Source organism: Sander lucioperca, chromosome 1, assembly GCF_008315115.2.
Source record: "Sander lucioperca isolate FBNREF2018 chromosome 1, SLUC_FBN_1.2, whole genome shotgun sequence".
In the NCBI taxonomy this organism is placed as follows: Eukaryota; Metazoa; Chordata; class Actinopteri; order Perciformes; family Percidae; genus Sander; species Sander lucioperca.
The window spans coordinates 7,036,304-7,055,355 of NC_050173.1; the positions used below are offsets into that span (position 1 = coordinate 7,036,304).

Consider the following 19,052-nt stretch of genomic DNA (forward strand, 5'->3'; position numbering starts at 1 on the left):
GACACAAGCGTTAGCGTTGTAAGACCTTGGGGTAACTGTGATATAAGCGGCGTGATGAAATTCAAACTGTAAATATACTATAGTTATGCCGGCAGCCGGCCAGCTCCGCGGAGCCCCGAGCCCCGGTAGTCCAGTAACCCAGTAACGGTAACTTTGCCCTGGGTATGTAGCCCAGCAGGCTGCCGCTTTCTCGTCAGACTGTGTGGAGCTCCTGAAGTCCGACACGTCTTACCAAATTTGCAATTAGCCATATATTTTCGTAAAACAGCCCACATTTGAGCTTTATATAGTTGATTTCTCGCATTAAAAAAGTCTCAGAAGTGAATTTAATAACGAAATAGCAGACAAACAATGTATAACTTTGCAGTGTCTGAAATATGAGACCTGCAGTCTCGTCTCCTTGTATGTGTATGTGGTTTGCTCAACCAATCAACGCGCAGCTCATCTAAATATTCATGAGCATACCATATTTGGAAGAAAAGCTCTTGTTACAAATAGGGCCATATTCACAGGGTAGTTAAGGACCCATAGACTAGCACTCGGGCAATTTTCAGCCCAACCAATGTTACATTCCATATTAGGAGACCTTAAGGAACAGTGTGAAATACCCTATATAATCATTCTATCACCTCTTTAACAACAAGTTAATCTTTCTTCTCTTCAGGGTCTGTTTCTGGCTCTGTAATGTTAAATATAATGTTTCTACTTCACTTCTTATTTCCTGAGAAAGTGTTAAGGACTCTTGTGTTGAAGATCAGAAAGCTGTCTGCAGCAGTTAGTGTCGGTCATTGTATTCACTGGCAGGACTGATGTGGAGACAACATGACTCAGCTCTTTTATTCTTTAACTAAATCAACAAATATGGAACTGCGTCATTATGAGCTGGTACTCCTCCAACAGAAACTAGTGTCACTTCTTTATGATGCAACTTTGTGTTCCAATTCAATAACATGTTGTAGTGTCCAATCCTAATCAGGACACTCTACAAATAGCGTAAGTGTAGACCATACTCTCAGCAATCATTTGGTGTGAAAAAAACTTCTGACATCTAAATTCCTGCATTCAGATATATTAGTATGCACAAATTTAAGTTACAAAATGTGGTAGGTTGCCACAGAATGAAGCCTTGGCTCGACACTCTTCTAACTCTCCTCGTCTTAATTCACATTAAAAAATCCACAGGACCACAGGGTAAAAGTTTAACTATTTACTTTTACACAAATGATGTAGAGAGCCAGAGAGATAAGGTGAGAATGGTAAAGGAAATTGTTGTATGCCAATTACCAAAACACAAATGACTGCATTTAGGCTCCTACTAACGTCCTTATTTATTTGAAGTAGAACACAAAACTCAGGAGGCAGGTAACACTTAAACATGTAAATATATAGAATATAATGCAGTAAGAAGGCGTTTACATCAGGGACCTGAGCCCAGATCTGCTCTCTTTTAATTAAAGAAATTCTTAGTCGACAAACACTCAAACGATTTTCGAGTTTCTCCTCAAAGACTCGTGCGAAAGCTCCACTTTAAATCCTGTTTTTACATTCGATACACAGGACAGAAAGGTGAGATTAATTGTCATAATGGAGTCTTGTCTCCATTAGAGGACAGAAAGATGACATTAAGTAAGTAAGTAAGTAATTTATTTGATATAGCACCTTTCACAGACACAGTCACAAAGTGCTTCACACAAAAGACATTTGATTAAAATACAATATGATCCAAAAGAGAAAATAAACAAGCAACAACAAATGCAATTGCAATGAGGATTAAAAGAATAAAACCCCTTACAAACATTAGACAAAAGCCAGTCGAAACAAGTATGTTTTCAGTTGCTTTCTAACAGCATCACCCGAGACTGCAGAACGTAAGTCATTAATCCTGGAGTCTTTCCAATGTTTCTGTTCTCCCAGAAAGAGAATGAATGACAGAGCAGGATGAGCAGAGAACAGAAATCATTCAGTGAAGAGCTTCAGACTTTATTTTCTGCTTGATAGCTTCTAGTTTCTCCAGCAGCTTGTTTCTGGAGATTAAAAAGTGGTCTTCTTCTCTTTCTAACAGGACCCATCAGAGACCAGACCCTGCTGAACCTGAACCTGAACCTGAACCAAGCTGTGTGTCCATGAAGAGTGTCCGGTCCATGGAGACACCACTACTTTAAAAAACAAGGCGACCTGTAAGGGAGATTAAAACGATGAAAACTGTGAGGGAGCGAATTGAAATGGAGGAGAGAAGAATTGAAATGGAGAGGAGGAAATTGGAAGTGGACAGGAGGAAAAGACTGAGGTGAGTTCTGAAACCTCCAACAAACTAGAAGTAGTGTTGTCTCATTGGGTGTGTGGTCTTCTTGTAGAGGGTCTCTGTGTTCCCAGCCCACTGTAGCCTGTCGTCCAGGTGCACTCTGGGATATCTATGGCCCTGTTTTCACCTGGTATTAAAATCTGATCAGAGTGATCTCTCAGACCACCCCTGCTCTCTGTTCCCCGCTGGTACCTGGAAAAGATGGCCACCGGTATACAATAACCTTATTATTAGTTTCATAAAACGTCCCCAAATTCACCAGTATGTAGGATATTACTACAGTACACTGTACTATTGCTACAGACATTCCTGCTTTTATGTCTCCTTTTGTTATTTATTAGCCTCTCATTGGCAGATCTCCACAGCTCTGAGTGAACTAGGGAGCTGAGTGGTCAAAGCAGCGGCTGTGAAATGGTTTAATTTACTTTATGAAGTCAGCAACATTACCAAACATTTGAAAGAACTAACTCCTCCTGAAGAACAGTGGCATCTTATTAAAGTAGAACCTTATAAAGGATTGTTTTATTGATTTTAATCAATGTGTTTCTGTCAGAAAGTAAGTCATTATTGGCATTTCTTTTTAATAATTAGGCTTATATACATATTTATCTTAATTATATACTTTCTCAGTTAAGAACAGATACGTGAAAATTCTACTTAAGTACAGTAGCAAAGTATTTGTACTTTGTTGCATTCCAACACTGTCCAGCTGTCATCCTTTCTCTCTACAGTCTAAAGTTACCTGCACATACAGGACATTACCATGATATCTAGAATGACAACTATCATCATATAAGACATGAGAGAATATGCATAGGAAATGATTTCCCACTATCATCACCATTATTCACACTCAACCTCTGTCTGTATTGAAGCCCAGAGCAGCAGCTCACACCTGATTCTGCTGAACCTGAACCTGGAACTGAACCAGAACCCAGCTTTGTGTCCATGAAGAGTGCCCTGTCTAAGGATTTACCTGAGACCTTCAAAGATGGATGTCACTCTATTGATCAAAGGTGAGGATTTAAATATGAGAACAAAAGAAACTGTGCTGCCTTCCAGTTGGTCTGATCCATCAAACACTGTTGATTATCTTTCCAACCTGTTCAGCTTTGGGGCATCGTTCTCTGGTGTTGTAGCTCACTTTTAGAGCAAAACTCTGCCGTTTACTCATGTTTTGTTTTAATATTCAGTTGTTCTCATCAGACAATATTTTCTGTTGTTTTAGATTTGGTTTGGCCCAATATTCACTTGTTTTGTGTTCACATTAAGTTTATTCAAACAAACCAAGAGAAGACATCCAGTTACATTGTTACCTTGGTTCTCTCAGTGAAGAGACTATGCCTCCACTCTGTTACATATTCCATATGTACAAAAATTATTACTACACAAAGATAGAGATATATAATCTCTTGTTCCCAGAAACCTCTAGAGAAGGCTTTTGGATGTGGTTGGTGAAGGTGTGCCAGAGGGAGGGACAGCAGCTGCAAAGACCTCTCTCCAGGTTTGGTGCTTGGTCATTGGTGATGTTGTCTCTGCAGCAGGTGCTAGTGAGCATGCTGGCGGAAGAGTTTCAGACATATTGGAGTTTATTGAGGATCTTGTTGGGTTTACCATAGCGGATGCTATTGCAGCAGGCGCGTCTGGAGGTCATGAGGGCATGGATAAGTGTTTCGGCAGCGGTAGAGGGCAGGGACGACTGGAAGCATCTCAATGTTCTTGAGATGTAAAAAGGCAGATTTTGTAACCTGGTTAACTTGGGGTAGGAACAATAGGGTGGGGTTGAGGGTGATACCGCAGTCGTGGACCTGGGTGGAGGGTGACAATGGAGCCGTTGATGTTGAGGTCTGGGTGGTAGTTTGGACCAATGATGAGGATTTTCAGATTCATTGTAGTTGCGTTTGAGGAAGTTCTGTTGCATCCATTTTTAAATGTCTGCAAGGCAGGTGGTGATAGTGGATTGGGTGGCTGTTGTTCTGGAGGAGAGATAGAGTTGAGTGGTGTCTGCGTAGCAGTAGATACAGAGGCCATGATGGTGGATCTCTCCCAGAGGAAGGATATACATAATGAACAGGAGGAAACCCGAGATACTTGAACTCCTTCATCTGGGGCAGTAACTCATTTTTGAGGCCAATTGAAGGGACTTCACCATTGCATAATGTGAGCTAATTCTTCCTGATTCCTCCACAGAGATGACCAGGAGATCTCAGATGTTCCCAGTGGTCAGTCTACCCAGGAGCATCAAACACACCTGGACTCCATATCTATGGTCTGTACATGTACAACAACTACTTTTATATTTATCTTGTTCACAATCATCTGGTGCACTTTATAGACCAGAGGATTGTCAGTCTGCGCAAAATGGATCTGATGTTTGCTTCCATGATTTTAGTTTGATTTGATTCATAGATGAGAGGCTAAATTCAGCAGCATGAATGTGAGAGTACAATTAATGCAGAATCTCTGTGTGTGTGTATGTGTGTGTGTGTGTGTGTGTGTGTGTGTGTGTGTGTGTGTGTGTGTGTGTGTGTGTGTGTGTGTGTGTGTGTGTTTCAGCAGCTTTTTACTTGAACTTCCTCAAGGTTAAACTTTTGGTAAGTGATACTTTTCAGCTGATTGCTATGTATCCAATGGTGGAATGTAACTACTATAAGTACATTTACTCCAGTACTGTGCTTCAGTCCAAAGGTTGAGGTACTTGTACTTTACTTGAGTCTTTTCTTTTCATGCCACTTTCTACTTCTACTCCACCACATTTCCGAGAGAAATATTGTACGTTTTACTCCACTACATTCATCTGTTACAGCTTTAGTTACTAGTTACTTTACACATTAAGATTTCTGCACACAAAACACATGTAGTTTATAAAATCTAATGTTTTATTATAAATGAAACTAGCCAACAATATAACGGCCTACAAGTCCAGCTGAAATGATTATTTGATTACACCTGTGATCATAACACAAACACACACACACACACACACACACACACACACACACACACACACAAACACATGTAAAAATACTTGAGTATTATCAGTTCTCCTGTGCTGGTTTCTGATATGAAATATAGTAATATATCTCTCCTGTTTGTACTCTACTATTGTCAGAGTCGTGTCAAGTTACTGCTGATGACACCCCAACATTTCTTGATTTTGCAGCTTCACAATAAAAGCTTTTAAATAATAAAATAATGAGGGCCTTTTATTTTGAAGGATTTATAGGAAACCAAATGTGTATATCATAGAGCAGCTGGTGTTCAATAAAAACAAGAGTCTGGAGCCAAAGGCACATATGAAGAGGGGTGATACTGGGCTGATTGTTTCGACTTGAAGGGGCAGTCACGCATTTTCCCAGTCGGGAACTTATTTTTCTCATTATTCCCACATCACATGAATAGAGATCTGACTTTATGATGCGTTGAGATGGCGTTTCTTTGGTGATGGTTGTGGCTAGAAGTGGTAGTGGGGATAACGGGGTTGAAAGAGAGCCTAAAAAAACAAAAAGGCTGGTTGCCAAAACTAGCTAGTTAGCTGATAACTGGGGGTCATTTTAAAGGTGTCTCCCTTCAGGCTTTCTTTTTTGGTCTTTTCACTCCAACTATCTTTCCCTTTTCTGAAGCTAACCTCTCAGATGAACTAGGAGTAACATCTTCCCCCATGAACTCCCCAAGACTCTCCCCGTATTAGTCCTGCAGAGTTGCTACACCCCCTTCTTTCCTCATCCCTGAGGAAGAGCAAAGTCTTGAAAACAACCCAGCAGTTGCTGTTACCTGTGCAACCTTCTAACTCCATGATCAACCAGAGGAGCTCTCTGAGTGGTAGAGGAATTCCTCTGCACTTTAGCACCTAGCAGTGCCACCACTTCTCCTTGAAGAACATCCTGCTGCTACATCAGTGGGCCTTTTTGGCAGCGAGGTGACCTCTCGAGCTGTGGGCCGTCTACAATCAGTCATGCAACTGTCTGACATATTCAGGCCTAGCCATGACAATGGGTGCAATCGGGATGTTGTCCATAGGCCAGCTCCAGTGCTAGTTAATGCCATTAAGCACATACTGGTTCCCTATGCTGGTACTGGACCCATCACATTAATTGCCACCTGGTCCATGGGTGACCCTACACAGTACTGAAGTAACACTGGACTGACTTTTGGGACTCTTTGCGGGCCATACAGGCATCATCAGCAGTAGTCTTTAACATCCCTCTTGCTCTGGCCCCAATTGACTGTCTGTCTGAGCCATCTCAATGTCTTTCTCTCAACTCTGGGGGTTCCATGACGCACCTCAAGATCTTCCCTGTTGAGTTCTGTGGGTAAAACCACTTGCCATTTTTGCTCTTCGGTGGCTGGCTCACGTCATCTCACTTCAGTTCCCAACCCTCTCTAGTAATCCAATTCGGGTCAAGTGCTTCAAACCACCACAGCATGGCAACTTTTCCCATGGTGACTGTGATGAGTAAGCCTAAGTCGAGCATGGCAAGTAACATGAGACCTTTTAAAGGGCTTGGTCAAAGATTTGGTGTCAGCATTTCGACCACTTACAAGTAATTCATGGGTCTTACTAAGGCAGAGCAAAAGAGAATTGCAGTAGTTAAGACAGGAGGAAATAAACACATCAATTATTATTTTATGGTTTTTTTTATGTTGCACCATAGAGTAGCATACACTTATGTTCTATCAACTTACAATGACACTAAAGTCAATTCTGATTCTGTGAAGATATCTTTTAAATGACTTATTATTTGATCAAAAGAAACCAGAGCTGAATGTTTAAATCAAACAGCATCGGACTGAGGACAGAACCTTGAGACATACAGTAGATTTAGATGACGGAGCATAGTAATGAACAATAACTGAAAAACTCCTGTCTGAAAGGTAAGAAGAAAACCACTCCAGAGCTGATCCAAACATTTCCATCCACTGCCTGAGCCTCTCAAGTACAGTGATCCACTGTATCAGATGATCCACTGAAGTCTAACATAATTAATGCAGAATCTTTACTTTTGGTTTATTAATTACCAATGATCCATGAATGAATCTTGAATTATTATTTGTTTACACAAATGTCATCATAACATAATCTACAAAACTGGTCTTTTTTTGATAATCTGAGTATTTTTAAACTCCCAAAAAGATTCTGTGAAGTGACAGTGTTCTTTTTGGTATATTTTGGATCTTTGCAGGGACAAAAGATGGAGACGCCTCAAGAACTCCTCTTAGAAATTTTAGAAGATTTGGGAACCGACGACTTTGAAAAATTTAAGTGGTACCTGCAGGGAGTCCTACAAGACTTCCCAGCAATCCCAAAGAGTAAACTGGAGAAAGTAAACAGGGTGAACACAGTTGATATGATGTTCCAGACCTACAGTATAAACACTATTAATGTGACCAGAATAGTTTTAGTGAAGATCAATCAAAATGATCTTGTGAAGAAACTATCAAACATCATTTCACAACCTGCAGGTAAGTCATAATCATTATGAATTTTAAAAAATGGATCTCACAAAGATCAAACTTATGTCTTCAACATTAGTTTTGTTACCAATGTCTCCCTCTTATCTACAAAGATACATATGCTGTGTTGACAACAACAGAACAAGCTACCAAACATCCACAAGAGAAACTAAATTTAAAGTGTCTACGAGAACAAAAAATTAAACAAAGTCAGTTTACTCTGCTGGTTAAAATTTGCACACACTGATGTCACTGTAAGATACTGCTTGGGCAATATTAATTCCCTCTCTAATTAAGTCATATACCTTCTGGTTTATTTGGATAATGAAGAGTTCATAGATGTAGGACTGAGACACCCAACATATCAGTTGTTTTTGAGGAATACTAAGTCATTTTACAATAGTTAACATATTCAGGACCTTGTTATTAAATGGGCTGAATAGATTTCATGAATACAGAAATGTGCACACTCATATTCACCAGAACAAATCCTCATTGATTTCATTGTTTTATTCATTCAGAGATTCTTGCTGCGTGCCAGCGAAAAGTCAAATCCAAGTTACATAAGACGTTCCAGCGTGTGTTTGAGGGAATTGCTAAAGCAGGAAACAAAAGCCGTCTGAATAAGATGTTCACAGAGATCTACATCACAAAGGAAGGGACTGCAGAGGACAATGCTGAACATGAGGTCAGACAGATTGAAACAGCATCCTGGAAACCAGAGAGACCAGAAACAACAATCACATGTGAAGACATATTTAAAACCCCACCTGGAAGTGAGGAACCAATCAGAACAGTTATGACAATGGGAGTGGCTGGCATCAGGAAAACTGTCTTAACGCAGAAGTTCACTCTGGACTGGGCTGAAGACAAAGCCAATCAGGACATCCAGTTCACATTTCCATTCACCTTCAGAGAGCTGAATGTGCTGAAAGAGAAAAAGTACAGCTTGGTAGAACTTGTTCATCGCTTCTTTAGTGAAATCAAAAAAGCAGGAATCTGCAGTTTTGAAGAGTTCCCGGTTGTGTTCATCTTTGACGGTCTGGATGAGTGTCGACTTCCTCTGGACTTCCTCAACACTGAGATCCTGACTGATGTTACAGAGTCCACCTCAGTGGGTGTGCTGCTGACAAACCTCATCAGGGGGAAACTGCTTCCCTCTGCTCGCCTCTGGATAACCACACGACCTGCAGCAGCCAATCAGATCCCTCCTGGGTGTGTTGACATGGTGACAGAGGTCAGAGGGTTCACTGACCCTCAGAAGGAGGAGTACTTCAGGAAGAGATTCAGAGATGAGGAGCAGGCCAGCAGAATCATCTCCCACATCAAGACATCACGAAGCCTCCACATTATGTGTCACATCCCAGTCTTCTGCTGGATCACTGCTACAGTTCTAAAGAAGGTGTTAAAGACCAGAGAGGGAGGAGAGCTGCCAAAAACTCTGACTGAGATGTACACCCACTTCCTGGTGGTTCAGACCAAACGGAAGAACGTCAAGTATGATGGAGGAGCTGAGACAGATTCACACTGGAGTCCAGACACCAGGAAGATGATTGAGTCTCTTGGAAAACTGGCTTTTGAGCAGCTGCAGAAAGGCAACCTGATCTTCTATGAATCAGACCTGACAGAGTGTGGCATCGATATCAGAGCAGCCTCAGTGTACTCAGGAGTGTTCACACAGATCTTTAAAGAGGAGAGAGGACTGTACCAGGACAAGGTGTTCAGCTTCATCCATCTGAGTGTTCAAGAGTTTCTGGCTGCTCTTCATGTCCATCTGACATTCACCAACTCTGGAGTCAACCTGCTGTCAGGAAAACAAACAACCTCCCGGCTGCCTAAATTCTTCAGAAAACTAAAACATCTACACCGGAGTGCTGCGGATAAGGCCTTACAGAGTCCAAATGGACACCTGGACTTGTTCCTCCGTTTCCTCCTCGGTCTTTCACTCGAGACCAATCACAATCTCCTGCGAGGCCTGCTAACAAAGACAGGAAGTAGCTCACAGACCAATCAGGAAACTGTCAAGTATATCAAGAAGAAGATCAAGAAGAATCTGTCTGCAGAGAGAAGCATCAATCTGTTCCACTGTCTGAATGAACTGAATGATCGTTCTCTAGTGGAGCAGATCCAACACTCCCTGAGTTCAGGAAGTCTCTCCACAGATAAACTGTCTCCTGCTCAGTGGTCAGCTCTGGTCTTCATCTTACTGTCATCAGAAGAAGATCTGGACGTGTTTGACCTGAAGAAATACCATGCTTCAGACAAGGCTCTTCTGAGGCTGCTGCCAGTGGTCAAAGCCTCCAAAAAAGCTCTGTAAGTACAGCAATAGTTAGAGTCATATATCGTAACTTAAATGCTTTGCTGTCTTTTCAACTTCTTGATTGTTTTTTCTTCATTACCGTCTCTTCAGGCTGAGACTGAAACCTGTCAGAGAGAAGCTGTGAAGCTCTGTCCTCAGTTCTCAGCTCAACCTCTAGTCTGAGAGAGCTGGACCTGAGTAACACAACCTCAAATTATTTCAGATATTTCTCTGGGTTGTTGGCATTTCTTTAAACCAATCCCAATGGTCTTAGGCGACGCTAAGCTCAGATGCAGCAACGGTGGCTCTGCTAAATAGTCAACACAGTCTCACGGCAGTTCGTGTAAATGTCACGTTATTTTTAATCTATTGATACGTGTTCACGGGGACGTTTTTCTCTTTTTTTTACGTGTAAATGTCACGTTATTTTCTCGGGGAAAGGACGCCGGGAGACAGCCGAAAATGACGCCCCATAAGCTGGGAGGCGGCCCGCTAGGGACGCGCCACAATAACAGGATGACAGAGGTTTGGTTTAGGAGAAACCCAATGGTGAAAGGGCACCTTACACGCCGGGAGACGGCTGGGGGGGACAGTGGACGCACCACAATAACGGGATGGCAGTGGTTGGGTTTTCCCAATAAACGGCGGGAAACGGCTGGGAGACGGCCGAAAATGACGCTCCATAAGCCGGGAGGCGGCCCGCTGGGGACGCGCCACAATAACAGGATGACAGAGGTTTGGTTTAGGAGAAACCCAATGGTGAAAGGGCACCTTACACGCCAGGAGACAGCTGGGGGGGACAGTGGACGCACCACAATAACGGGATGGCAGTGGTTGGGTTTAGGAGAATCCCGATGGGGAAAGGGCGCCTTACACGCCGGGAGACAGCCGCGGGGGACGGGGGATGCGCCACAATAACACACGGGACAAAACGCCACACGATCCCCGGGAAACAAAGCGCCACACGCGGGAGGCGATCCCCGCTCGCCCAGGTGAAAGTCCTGTGTTGTTTGACCCATCCACCACCAGTGTTGGGAGTAACGCGTTACAAAAGTAACGCAATTACAGTAATGTATTCCTTTTTGCTGTAACGCAGTAATATAACGCATTACTAATTCAATTTCGGTAATATTATACTCGTTACAGTCTCAGTAACTTGTGTTACAACGCATTTTAACGCAACATTTAGTGGTGCATTGTTTTTTTAAAGAATTCACCAACACCGCGACACATTTCTTCACAGGAAAAAAAAAATCCGTATTATTTTCCTGTCGCTGTATTCGATGGTTGAGATGACTGCAGAGACAGATACATTTGCGAGATGGATATTATTTTCAGGAGTTATTACGCTGCGTTGAAGTGAGCTGTCCTGTTTCTGTTCCCGTGGTCAGAGCCAGAACCAGAGACGGTACGGACAGCATGTATGTCCCAACAGGTGACGGTACGTCAGCGGCTGACAGATATAAACATGTCGGGAATTAATGTTGAGGCTTGCTACACGTAAATATCATTGCATTTTATCAGCCGTAGAGAGTAACTACGCAGTAAAACTAAATTACTGTTAAATAAGGTTGTGTAGGCTACCTTTTCACAAATCAGCTGTAAATCAAGTACTGTAAATAATGTAAATAGTGAGTTTTAATCACACTATAATTGAACATTTCCCTTAGAGTGTTTTAAACTAAACAACATGAATTTCTTATTCAAGTGCTATAAACAAACATTTTACAACAATGCCGTACTTTTAATTGAGTATTTTCATTTTCTCCTAATTGCCTATTATACGTTTTACTTATCTATTTTTTATAGCTTTAGTTACTTTGCATATTTATATTAATTATACAAAATATGAATAATCTATGATGTATTAAAGTGGATTCACAAGCTTGCTGCCAAATCAAACTTCCCCTGTTATTTTGGTAAAAGTAACTCAAAAGTAATGCAAAAGTAGTGTAACGCATTACAATTCAGAGACAGTAATATTGTAATATAACTAATTACTCTCAAATGACAGTAACTAGTAATCTATAATGTATTACATTTTGGAAGTAACTTGCCCAACACTGTCCACCACCCCGACCAACCTCCCTACGTGGATTTTTGGCTTTTTATACTACTCCCTACCATTTTCGTGCTGTGGCCACGAAATATGCTTCCCATTTTAATACATTACTTCACACCACGTAAAAAACGAGAAAAACGTCCCCGTGAACACGTATCAATAGATCAAAATAACGTCACATTTACACGAATTGCAGTGAGACTGGGCTGAAATAGTTGCACCATAATTTTTTTTAAAGATATTTTTTAGGGCTTTTTTCTTTTATTTAGAACAGCTAAGGAGAGACCGGAAATGGGAGAGAATGGGGGGATGACATGCAGAAAAGGGCGGATTCAAACTTGGGCCGCTGGCAAAGACTTAGCCTACATGTGGCCACCCCAGCGTGTAGCTTGCTAGCTCGAAAGTTGTTGTTTTTAGAAGCATATAGAGTTTTGCAAGTTGAGGGACAACCAGCAGCGAATGAACTGTCATTAATCCAGATTAGAGAACACACAGAGAGCTGACGACGAGGGACAAAGCCTGGAAATGTACTTCTGTTGATCCAGACTGTTCCTGAGTTAATTTTAACTGTGAGGTTTTTAACAAGAGCTGAGAAGAGAATATACATCACCAGATTTAGTGATGCCTCACAAATTATCATCTAGATTTCCAGTTTATATTTTAGTCATACTGAAAAGCATATCCTTGTTTGACTTTTGAGTTAAAATGTCTTTGTTTCTTGAACTGAAAATCAGATCCTTTTTTCTTTTGATAATACTTTTAGTCCAGACTCGACCTATAATCTTTTTACATTTTAATAATACTGATATTTATCTTCTTGTTCATTATTGTCTCTTCAGGCTGAGTGGCTGTAACCTGTCAGAGAGAAGCTGTGAAGTTCTGTCCTCAGTTCTCAGCTCCCAGTCCTCTAGCCTTATAGAGCTGGACCTGAGTAACAACAATCTGAAGGATTCAGGAGGGAAGCTGCTGTCGGCTGGACTTCAAAGTCCACACTGCACACTGGAGACTCTCAGGTCAGGATTCAACAACCTGTTTAACTGATGGTCACCAAAATACTGATTTACATTAATGGATAAACTCGTAACGTCCCTAAAATTGTCTCTGCTTGTATGATTTCAAACAGTTGTGTTTATTTAGTTTTTATTGAGTTGTTGGAACTTGAAATATCAGACAGCTACCAGTAATGCTGTCAGATTGATGATGGACATTAGTGGGTGTTTGATTGTGTGTTGTTTTGTGTGTTTGCAGTCTGTCAGGCTGTCTGATCTCAGAGGAAGGCTGTTCTTCTCTGGTCTCAGCTCTGAGCTCCAACCCCTCCCATCTCAGAACGCTGGACCTGAGCTACAATCATCCAGGAGACTCAGGAGTGAAGCTGCTGTCGGCTGGACTTAAGGATCCTCTCTGGAGACTGGAAACTCTCAGGTATAAACACTGGATGATCATAGAAAGGAGGTATTTGTGTAGGAGGTCTCCAAGGAGAACATATCTGGAAACAAAAATAATTCCCCAACTAAAATGATAATTGCCTGTTGTTGAAGATCACTGCAGTTTGGACAGATATCTGTCATTTAAAAAAATATTCATATTTCATCACCAGTGTTAGGAGTGCTCGATGGTGTTTTTTGCCTGATAAACGTTAGGAGTAACGCATTACAAAAGTAACGCAATTACAGCAATGTATTCCTTTTGTAACAGGTATATTACCAACATTTTATAAGTAATGTGTTATATTACTGCGTTACAGCCAAAAGGAATACATTGCTGTAATTGCGTTACTTTTGCAATGCGTTACTCCTGTTACAATCTCACTAATGTGAGTTACAACGCTTTTTATCCCGACATTAGTGGTGTTTTGTTTTTTTAAGAACCGCAAAACATTTGGTGACAGAATAAAGGTCTGTGAGTGTTATTTACTGTTGCTGGACTCGATGGCTGAGATGACTGCAGAGACGGAAATGTTTGCCAGATCAACCTTATTTTCAGGAGTTTTTTGCGCTGCGTTGAACTGATTCACTGTTACTTTGGTCAGAGCCAGAACCAGAGACTGTACGGACAACATCTGAGTCCCAACAGGTAACAGTACATCAGTGCGGACAGATGACAGATAAAAAACATGTCTATAATGTTTAGGCTTGTTACATGTTAAATTAGCATTACATTTATCATGTGGAAAGTAACTATAATGTACTTCATGACTATTGTACTTTTAATTGAGTATTTTCATTTTCTTTTTACTTCTCCACCACAATTCAATGTCAAATAGGCCTATTGTACATCTTACTTCACTATTTATTTTATATCTTTAGTTAATCTGCAGATTCAGATTAATAACACTAATTAATATAAGTAAATTATGATGTATTAAATTGTATAAAGATGAGACTTTATTGATCCCGTGGTGAAATTAACAAGCTACCTGCTAAAAAGGGGCAGGTCTGGGGGGTGGGGGGCACCCGCCCCCCTGAAATATGACTGTCCCCTCCTGGTTACCCCCCCAATCCAAAAACCAGGGTGGGATAGCTGGCTAAATTAACATTAGATTTGTCTTCTATCTATACAGCTGGCGAACGTAATCATGGGTTAGCCCTGTGCTGTTTAACGTTAACTTCACCTTGATCAAAACAATTAAACCTAAAATAACTTCATGAGCGTGTTGAATTAAATTATTGTTGTAACCGTATAATGGTAACGTTCCCCACCGATAATTAGCATGAGCTACTTTACTCAGACTATGAATCAGAAATCTCCACTTCAGCAGCACTCACATACACCAACCGTTCCAGTTTCCCTTCTGTCTATATTCTGAAGGGTTTTACTGAGGGGTTTGTTCACATATCAGTTATAGCCTGATTTGTCACATTTTATAACTAAAAATGTGGCAAAAATTTATGTTTTATGCTGTTGCCACCATATTCTGATTTATGCGGTGATAAAAGGAGATATCTAAACTTCCCTCTGTAAAAACTGTTGACTTTAATATGTCGACAAAATGAATACAATTTAGAACATGGCTTTAACTAATGTTCACAATTCTGTTCTTGTATGCAAATTAGCGCATATTTAACAAGATAATGCATCATTTGCATATTTAATCTGCCCAAGCTTGATGTATACAACAAAAAACGGCATCTCCGATTCATATTTTAATCATTTTACTGCCCATCACAGGGGTGTCTTTGGTGTCTTTGAGGTTTTCGAAGAGGTTTTCTATCCAGCCTGGAACCTGTGCCTTTTTTCGGGGTCGTGAGCAATAAATCCAAACTCTTACATCCAAGATGGATCCACTTCATGTCCATAATTTATTTACTTTGATGATAATATGCGTAAAGTGAGTATTGGCATAAGTGACTGTCATGAGGGCAAAAGCTTTTTTAAGAAATGTATATATTTTGTCAACTGTAAAAGTTGAATTGTTTATTTTTCTTCACTGTTTGACTCCTAATACATATGAGAAGTGTTTTCTCTGTGTGTCATATCAATACATATCTATGAGATTTATGTAAAAAGGTTGTAGAACCATAAAGACAAATAAATAAATGAAACGGAACATTCAAATGACCTCACTGCAGCACAAATATTCTAATAGCTCAGTTTGTCCTGAACAAAATGATGTTCATAGATTGACTGTGGACAACAGGGTTGATGTTTTACAAGCTTTTTTAATAGAAAGGTCCATGTACATTAAAACTGAACCTTGAACTTTCTGACCTCAGGACTTTTGAGATGTATTTCTCCAGCTTTCAGACTGTTCCTTCATCAGTGTATAATAATGTGTGAGAGTGATGTAATGCCCCCCCCCCCTCCTCCTCCTTTCAGGGTGGAGCCTGCTGGAGTCAGATGGTTGACACCAGGTCTGAGGAAGTGTAAGTCTGTTTTACATTTCATTCATTGAACTGTGACATCACTCATTCAACCCTCGATGTCATCATCAAAGTGCTGATTGGTTAATAACTGCAGCTGTGTTGTGTCTCCTTCTCTCCGTCAGATTCCTGTCAACTCACACTGGACACAAACACAGTGAACAGAAAACTCAAACTGTCTGACAACAACAGGACGGTGACATATGTGAAGGACCAGCAGCCATATCCTGATCATCCAGAGAGGTTTGACTACTGGGCTCAGCTGCTGGGTAGAGATGGTCTGACTGGTCGCTGTTACTGGGAGGTTGAGAGGAGAGGAGAGGTTTATATATCAGTGAGTTACAGAGGAATCAGGAGGAAAGGAGTCAGTGATGACTGTGCGTTTGGACGTAATGATCAGTCCTGGAGTCTGAACCACTCTGATGGTGGTTACTCTGTCTGGCACAATAACAGAACAACAGACCTCCATCTCTCCTCCTCTGTCTCTGGTAGAGTAGCAGTGTATGTGGACTGTCCTGCTGGCTCTCTGTCCTTCTACACAGTCTCCTCTGACTCACTGATCCACCTCCACACCTTCAACACCACATTCACTCAGCCTCTTTATCCTGGGTTTAGGTTACGGTTAGGGTTAGGTTCACATGGTTCCTCAGTGTCTCTGTGTCCTGTGGTGGATGGAGAGTCTCCTCCTGTCAGAGAACCAGACAGTTGAGTCTGATCAGGATCATCAGCTGATGTTAGTGAGGAGAATGCGGGTATCACCAATGATTTCCTGAATGGATTAGATTCTGCTCCAAACAGCTAAATGACATGTAATGCTCTTCATCATCATCTCCAAAAGCTGCATTCAGCAACCACCTCGCTGCTTATCTGACAGCTTTAGTTCCTTTACACATTCAGATTATTAAAACTAAATACAATCAGATAATAAATGATGATGTATTATTACAGATTACTAGCTACAACATTAAAGTCATCAGTCATCAGAAATCAGTAATATCATACTGATTATTCTGCTGAATCACCACTTTTACTTTTGGTACTTTAAGTATTTGTTTGCTAATACTTTTGCACTTTTACTTATTTCTACACTGTGGTATCAGTACTTTAATTTGAGTACTTTGTGGTATATTTTATATTCTTATTTTTTATTATTATATAATGTTTTTATTTTTGTTATTATAATTCTAAGAGTCAGTCAGTTGGCTGGCAACGTTTGAACGGAAAAAAAGACTTTCCTGTTGGACGTTTTGGGCGCGCTCCAAACACATCAATGTTCCACTATTATTCACAATATGAAAATATTATGACTTTAACACGGGTCATGTAAACAGACGGTTGGATATTCAGAATAAGACCTTTTTGGTTTTACTGCAGTTTGTGACGGTTTGCAGCCTCTCGCCTGTTTACGGCGTACGGTCAGTTCTGTGCGTTGCTATGGTTACTGGACACAAACCAACCAGCCGACAGTTTGCAGGGCTGCAGACCCGATAAGAAGGAGAAACACAGATACTGTTAAACATTATCAAAGACTTGGATTTCAACAGGTTTGGAACACGCTGGAAACATCCTGTTAAACACGACTACATGTAAACAGAAATATTAGAGGAAGATTCTCTTTCAGTAGCCATGGAAACAGCTTAGAGGAATATTGTCTTTTTCTGAATAAGGGCCAAACCAGAATGTTATGTGCATGTAAACGTAGTCAGTGACTCTTAAGCTGTTTTCCAACAGTCTCCTGAGTTCATCTCTTCACATACCGATGCTGTTGCATGACTTTGTGCGTTGTCCGTAGGCCGCCGACTCTCCATGCGTGGGACGCCTCTTTCCACATGATAATCCAAATGTTGTCTTTTCCTCGTGAGCAATCCAAATTTCCACAAAGTCCATCAACAAGAATCTCCACTTCAAGGGAGGGTTTTTTACTTGTGTAGTGGCGATTTGTCCCCAGATTGAACAAAAACAAACTAAAAACTCAAAGTCAAACAGCCACTGAGGCATCGAAGGAGTGAATCTTACGCAGGTCAGAAACGTTCATCGTCCAGGCAAAGGATGGCGTTTTCTGATGTTTATTGTCCAAGTTTTGATAGGTGCAAACATTATAACAAAGAACAATGCATCAGCCCTCCCCGGTGTCTCCCTGCTACATCGCTGATTACCCAGACAGGAAGACTGCACCTGAGGCTTTTACTACGAAGAAAGATTTGGGGTTACCAAGGTAACTTCAGGTTCAACCCAATTCAATTCAATTCAATTCAATTTTATTTATAGTATCAAATCATAACAAGAGTTATCTCGAGACACTTTACAGATAGAGTAGGTCTAGACCAAACTCTGTACTTTACGAAGCCCCAACTATTACAGTAGTTGCCTCAAGAGCAAGCATTAGCAGTAGCTATTGCGACAGTGGCGAGGAAAAACTCCCTTTTTTGTTAGGAAGAAGCCTCGGACAGACCCAGACTCTTGGTAGGCGGTGTCTGACGGCACCAGTTGGGGGAGTGGTGAATGGTGGCAATAATAGTCATAATAAAGATAGTGAAGCAGTGATCACAATGGTAGTCATAGTAGTTCATGTCATAGTAGGGCACAGCAGGGCGTTACGGGGTGTAGTGTGGCACAGCAGCCTGGGTGGACGCGGTTGGACGCGGCAGGACGCAGTCGGACACTGCGGGGAAACGCAGAGCGTAGCAGGGTGTAGTAAGTCCATAGCGTCAGCTGCACCCAGGACCCCGGTGTAGGTGCCACCCAATTCCAAGGCGATGTTCTGGGTGAAGAAGAAGCAAAGGGACTCCGGGGAGAAAACTCCCCAGAGCTAGGTTAGTAACAGGCATTTCTGGGACTAAGATGCACACAAAAGGAGACAAGTGAAAAGAGAGAAGAGGGAGCGGCTCATTGTGTCCTTGGAAGGAGCTTCCCACAGCAGTCTAGAGTTATAATAGCATAACTAAGAGAGGCAGGCTAAAGAGAGGGGCCCTGGACCGGGCTCGTACTCTCCCCTGCCGGAACGGGCTTGTACTTCCTGCCTCCCTCTACTCTACTCTACTATGCTGCAACTCCTCACTCCCTAACTATAAGCTT

The 19,052-nt window shown here is 41.4% G+C and overlaps 3 protein-coding genes across 3 annotated transcripts in view; 2 read left to right on the forward strand and 1 right to left on the reverse strand.

The window, feature by feature from the left end:
• Nucleotides 1-19,052, forward strand: part of nfkb1 (nuclear factor of kappa light polypeptide gene enhancer in B-cells 1) — a 1,201,612-nt gene that overhangs the window by 852,474 nt on the left and 330,086 nt on the right. The window lies entirely within an intron of this gene.
• The window catches only part of sqstm1 (sequestosome 1), a 585,288-nt gene that overhangs the window by 374,153 nt on the left and 192,083 nt on the right, over nt 1-19,052 (reverse strand). The gene's annotated exons all lie outside the window — the stretch shown is intronic.
• On the forward strand, nt 8,225-10,088 carry LOC116060826 (protein NLRC3-like). The gene has a single exon (XM_031314571.2). It carries the CDS (start codon nt 8,385-8,387, stop codon nt 10,071-10,073), a length of 1,689 nt encoding a protein of 562 aa, XP_031170431.2. The 5' UTR covers nt 8,225-8,384; the 3' UTR covers nt 10,074-10,088.

What these genes read in the sequence shown, in the direction of transcription:
- LOC116060826 (XM_031314571.2), top strand. Translation starts at nt 8,385, where the DNA reads ATGTTCACAGAGATCTACATCACAAAGGAAGGGACTGCAGAGGACAAT.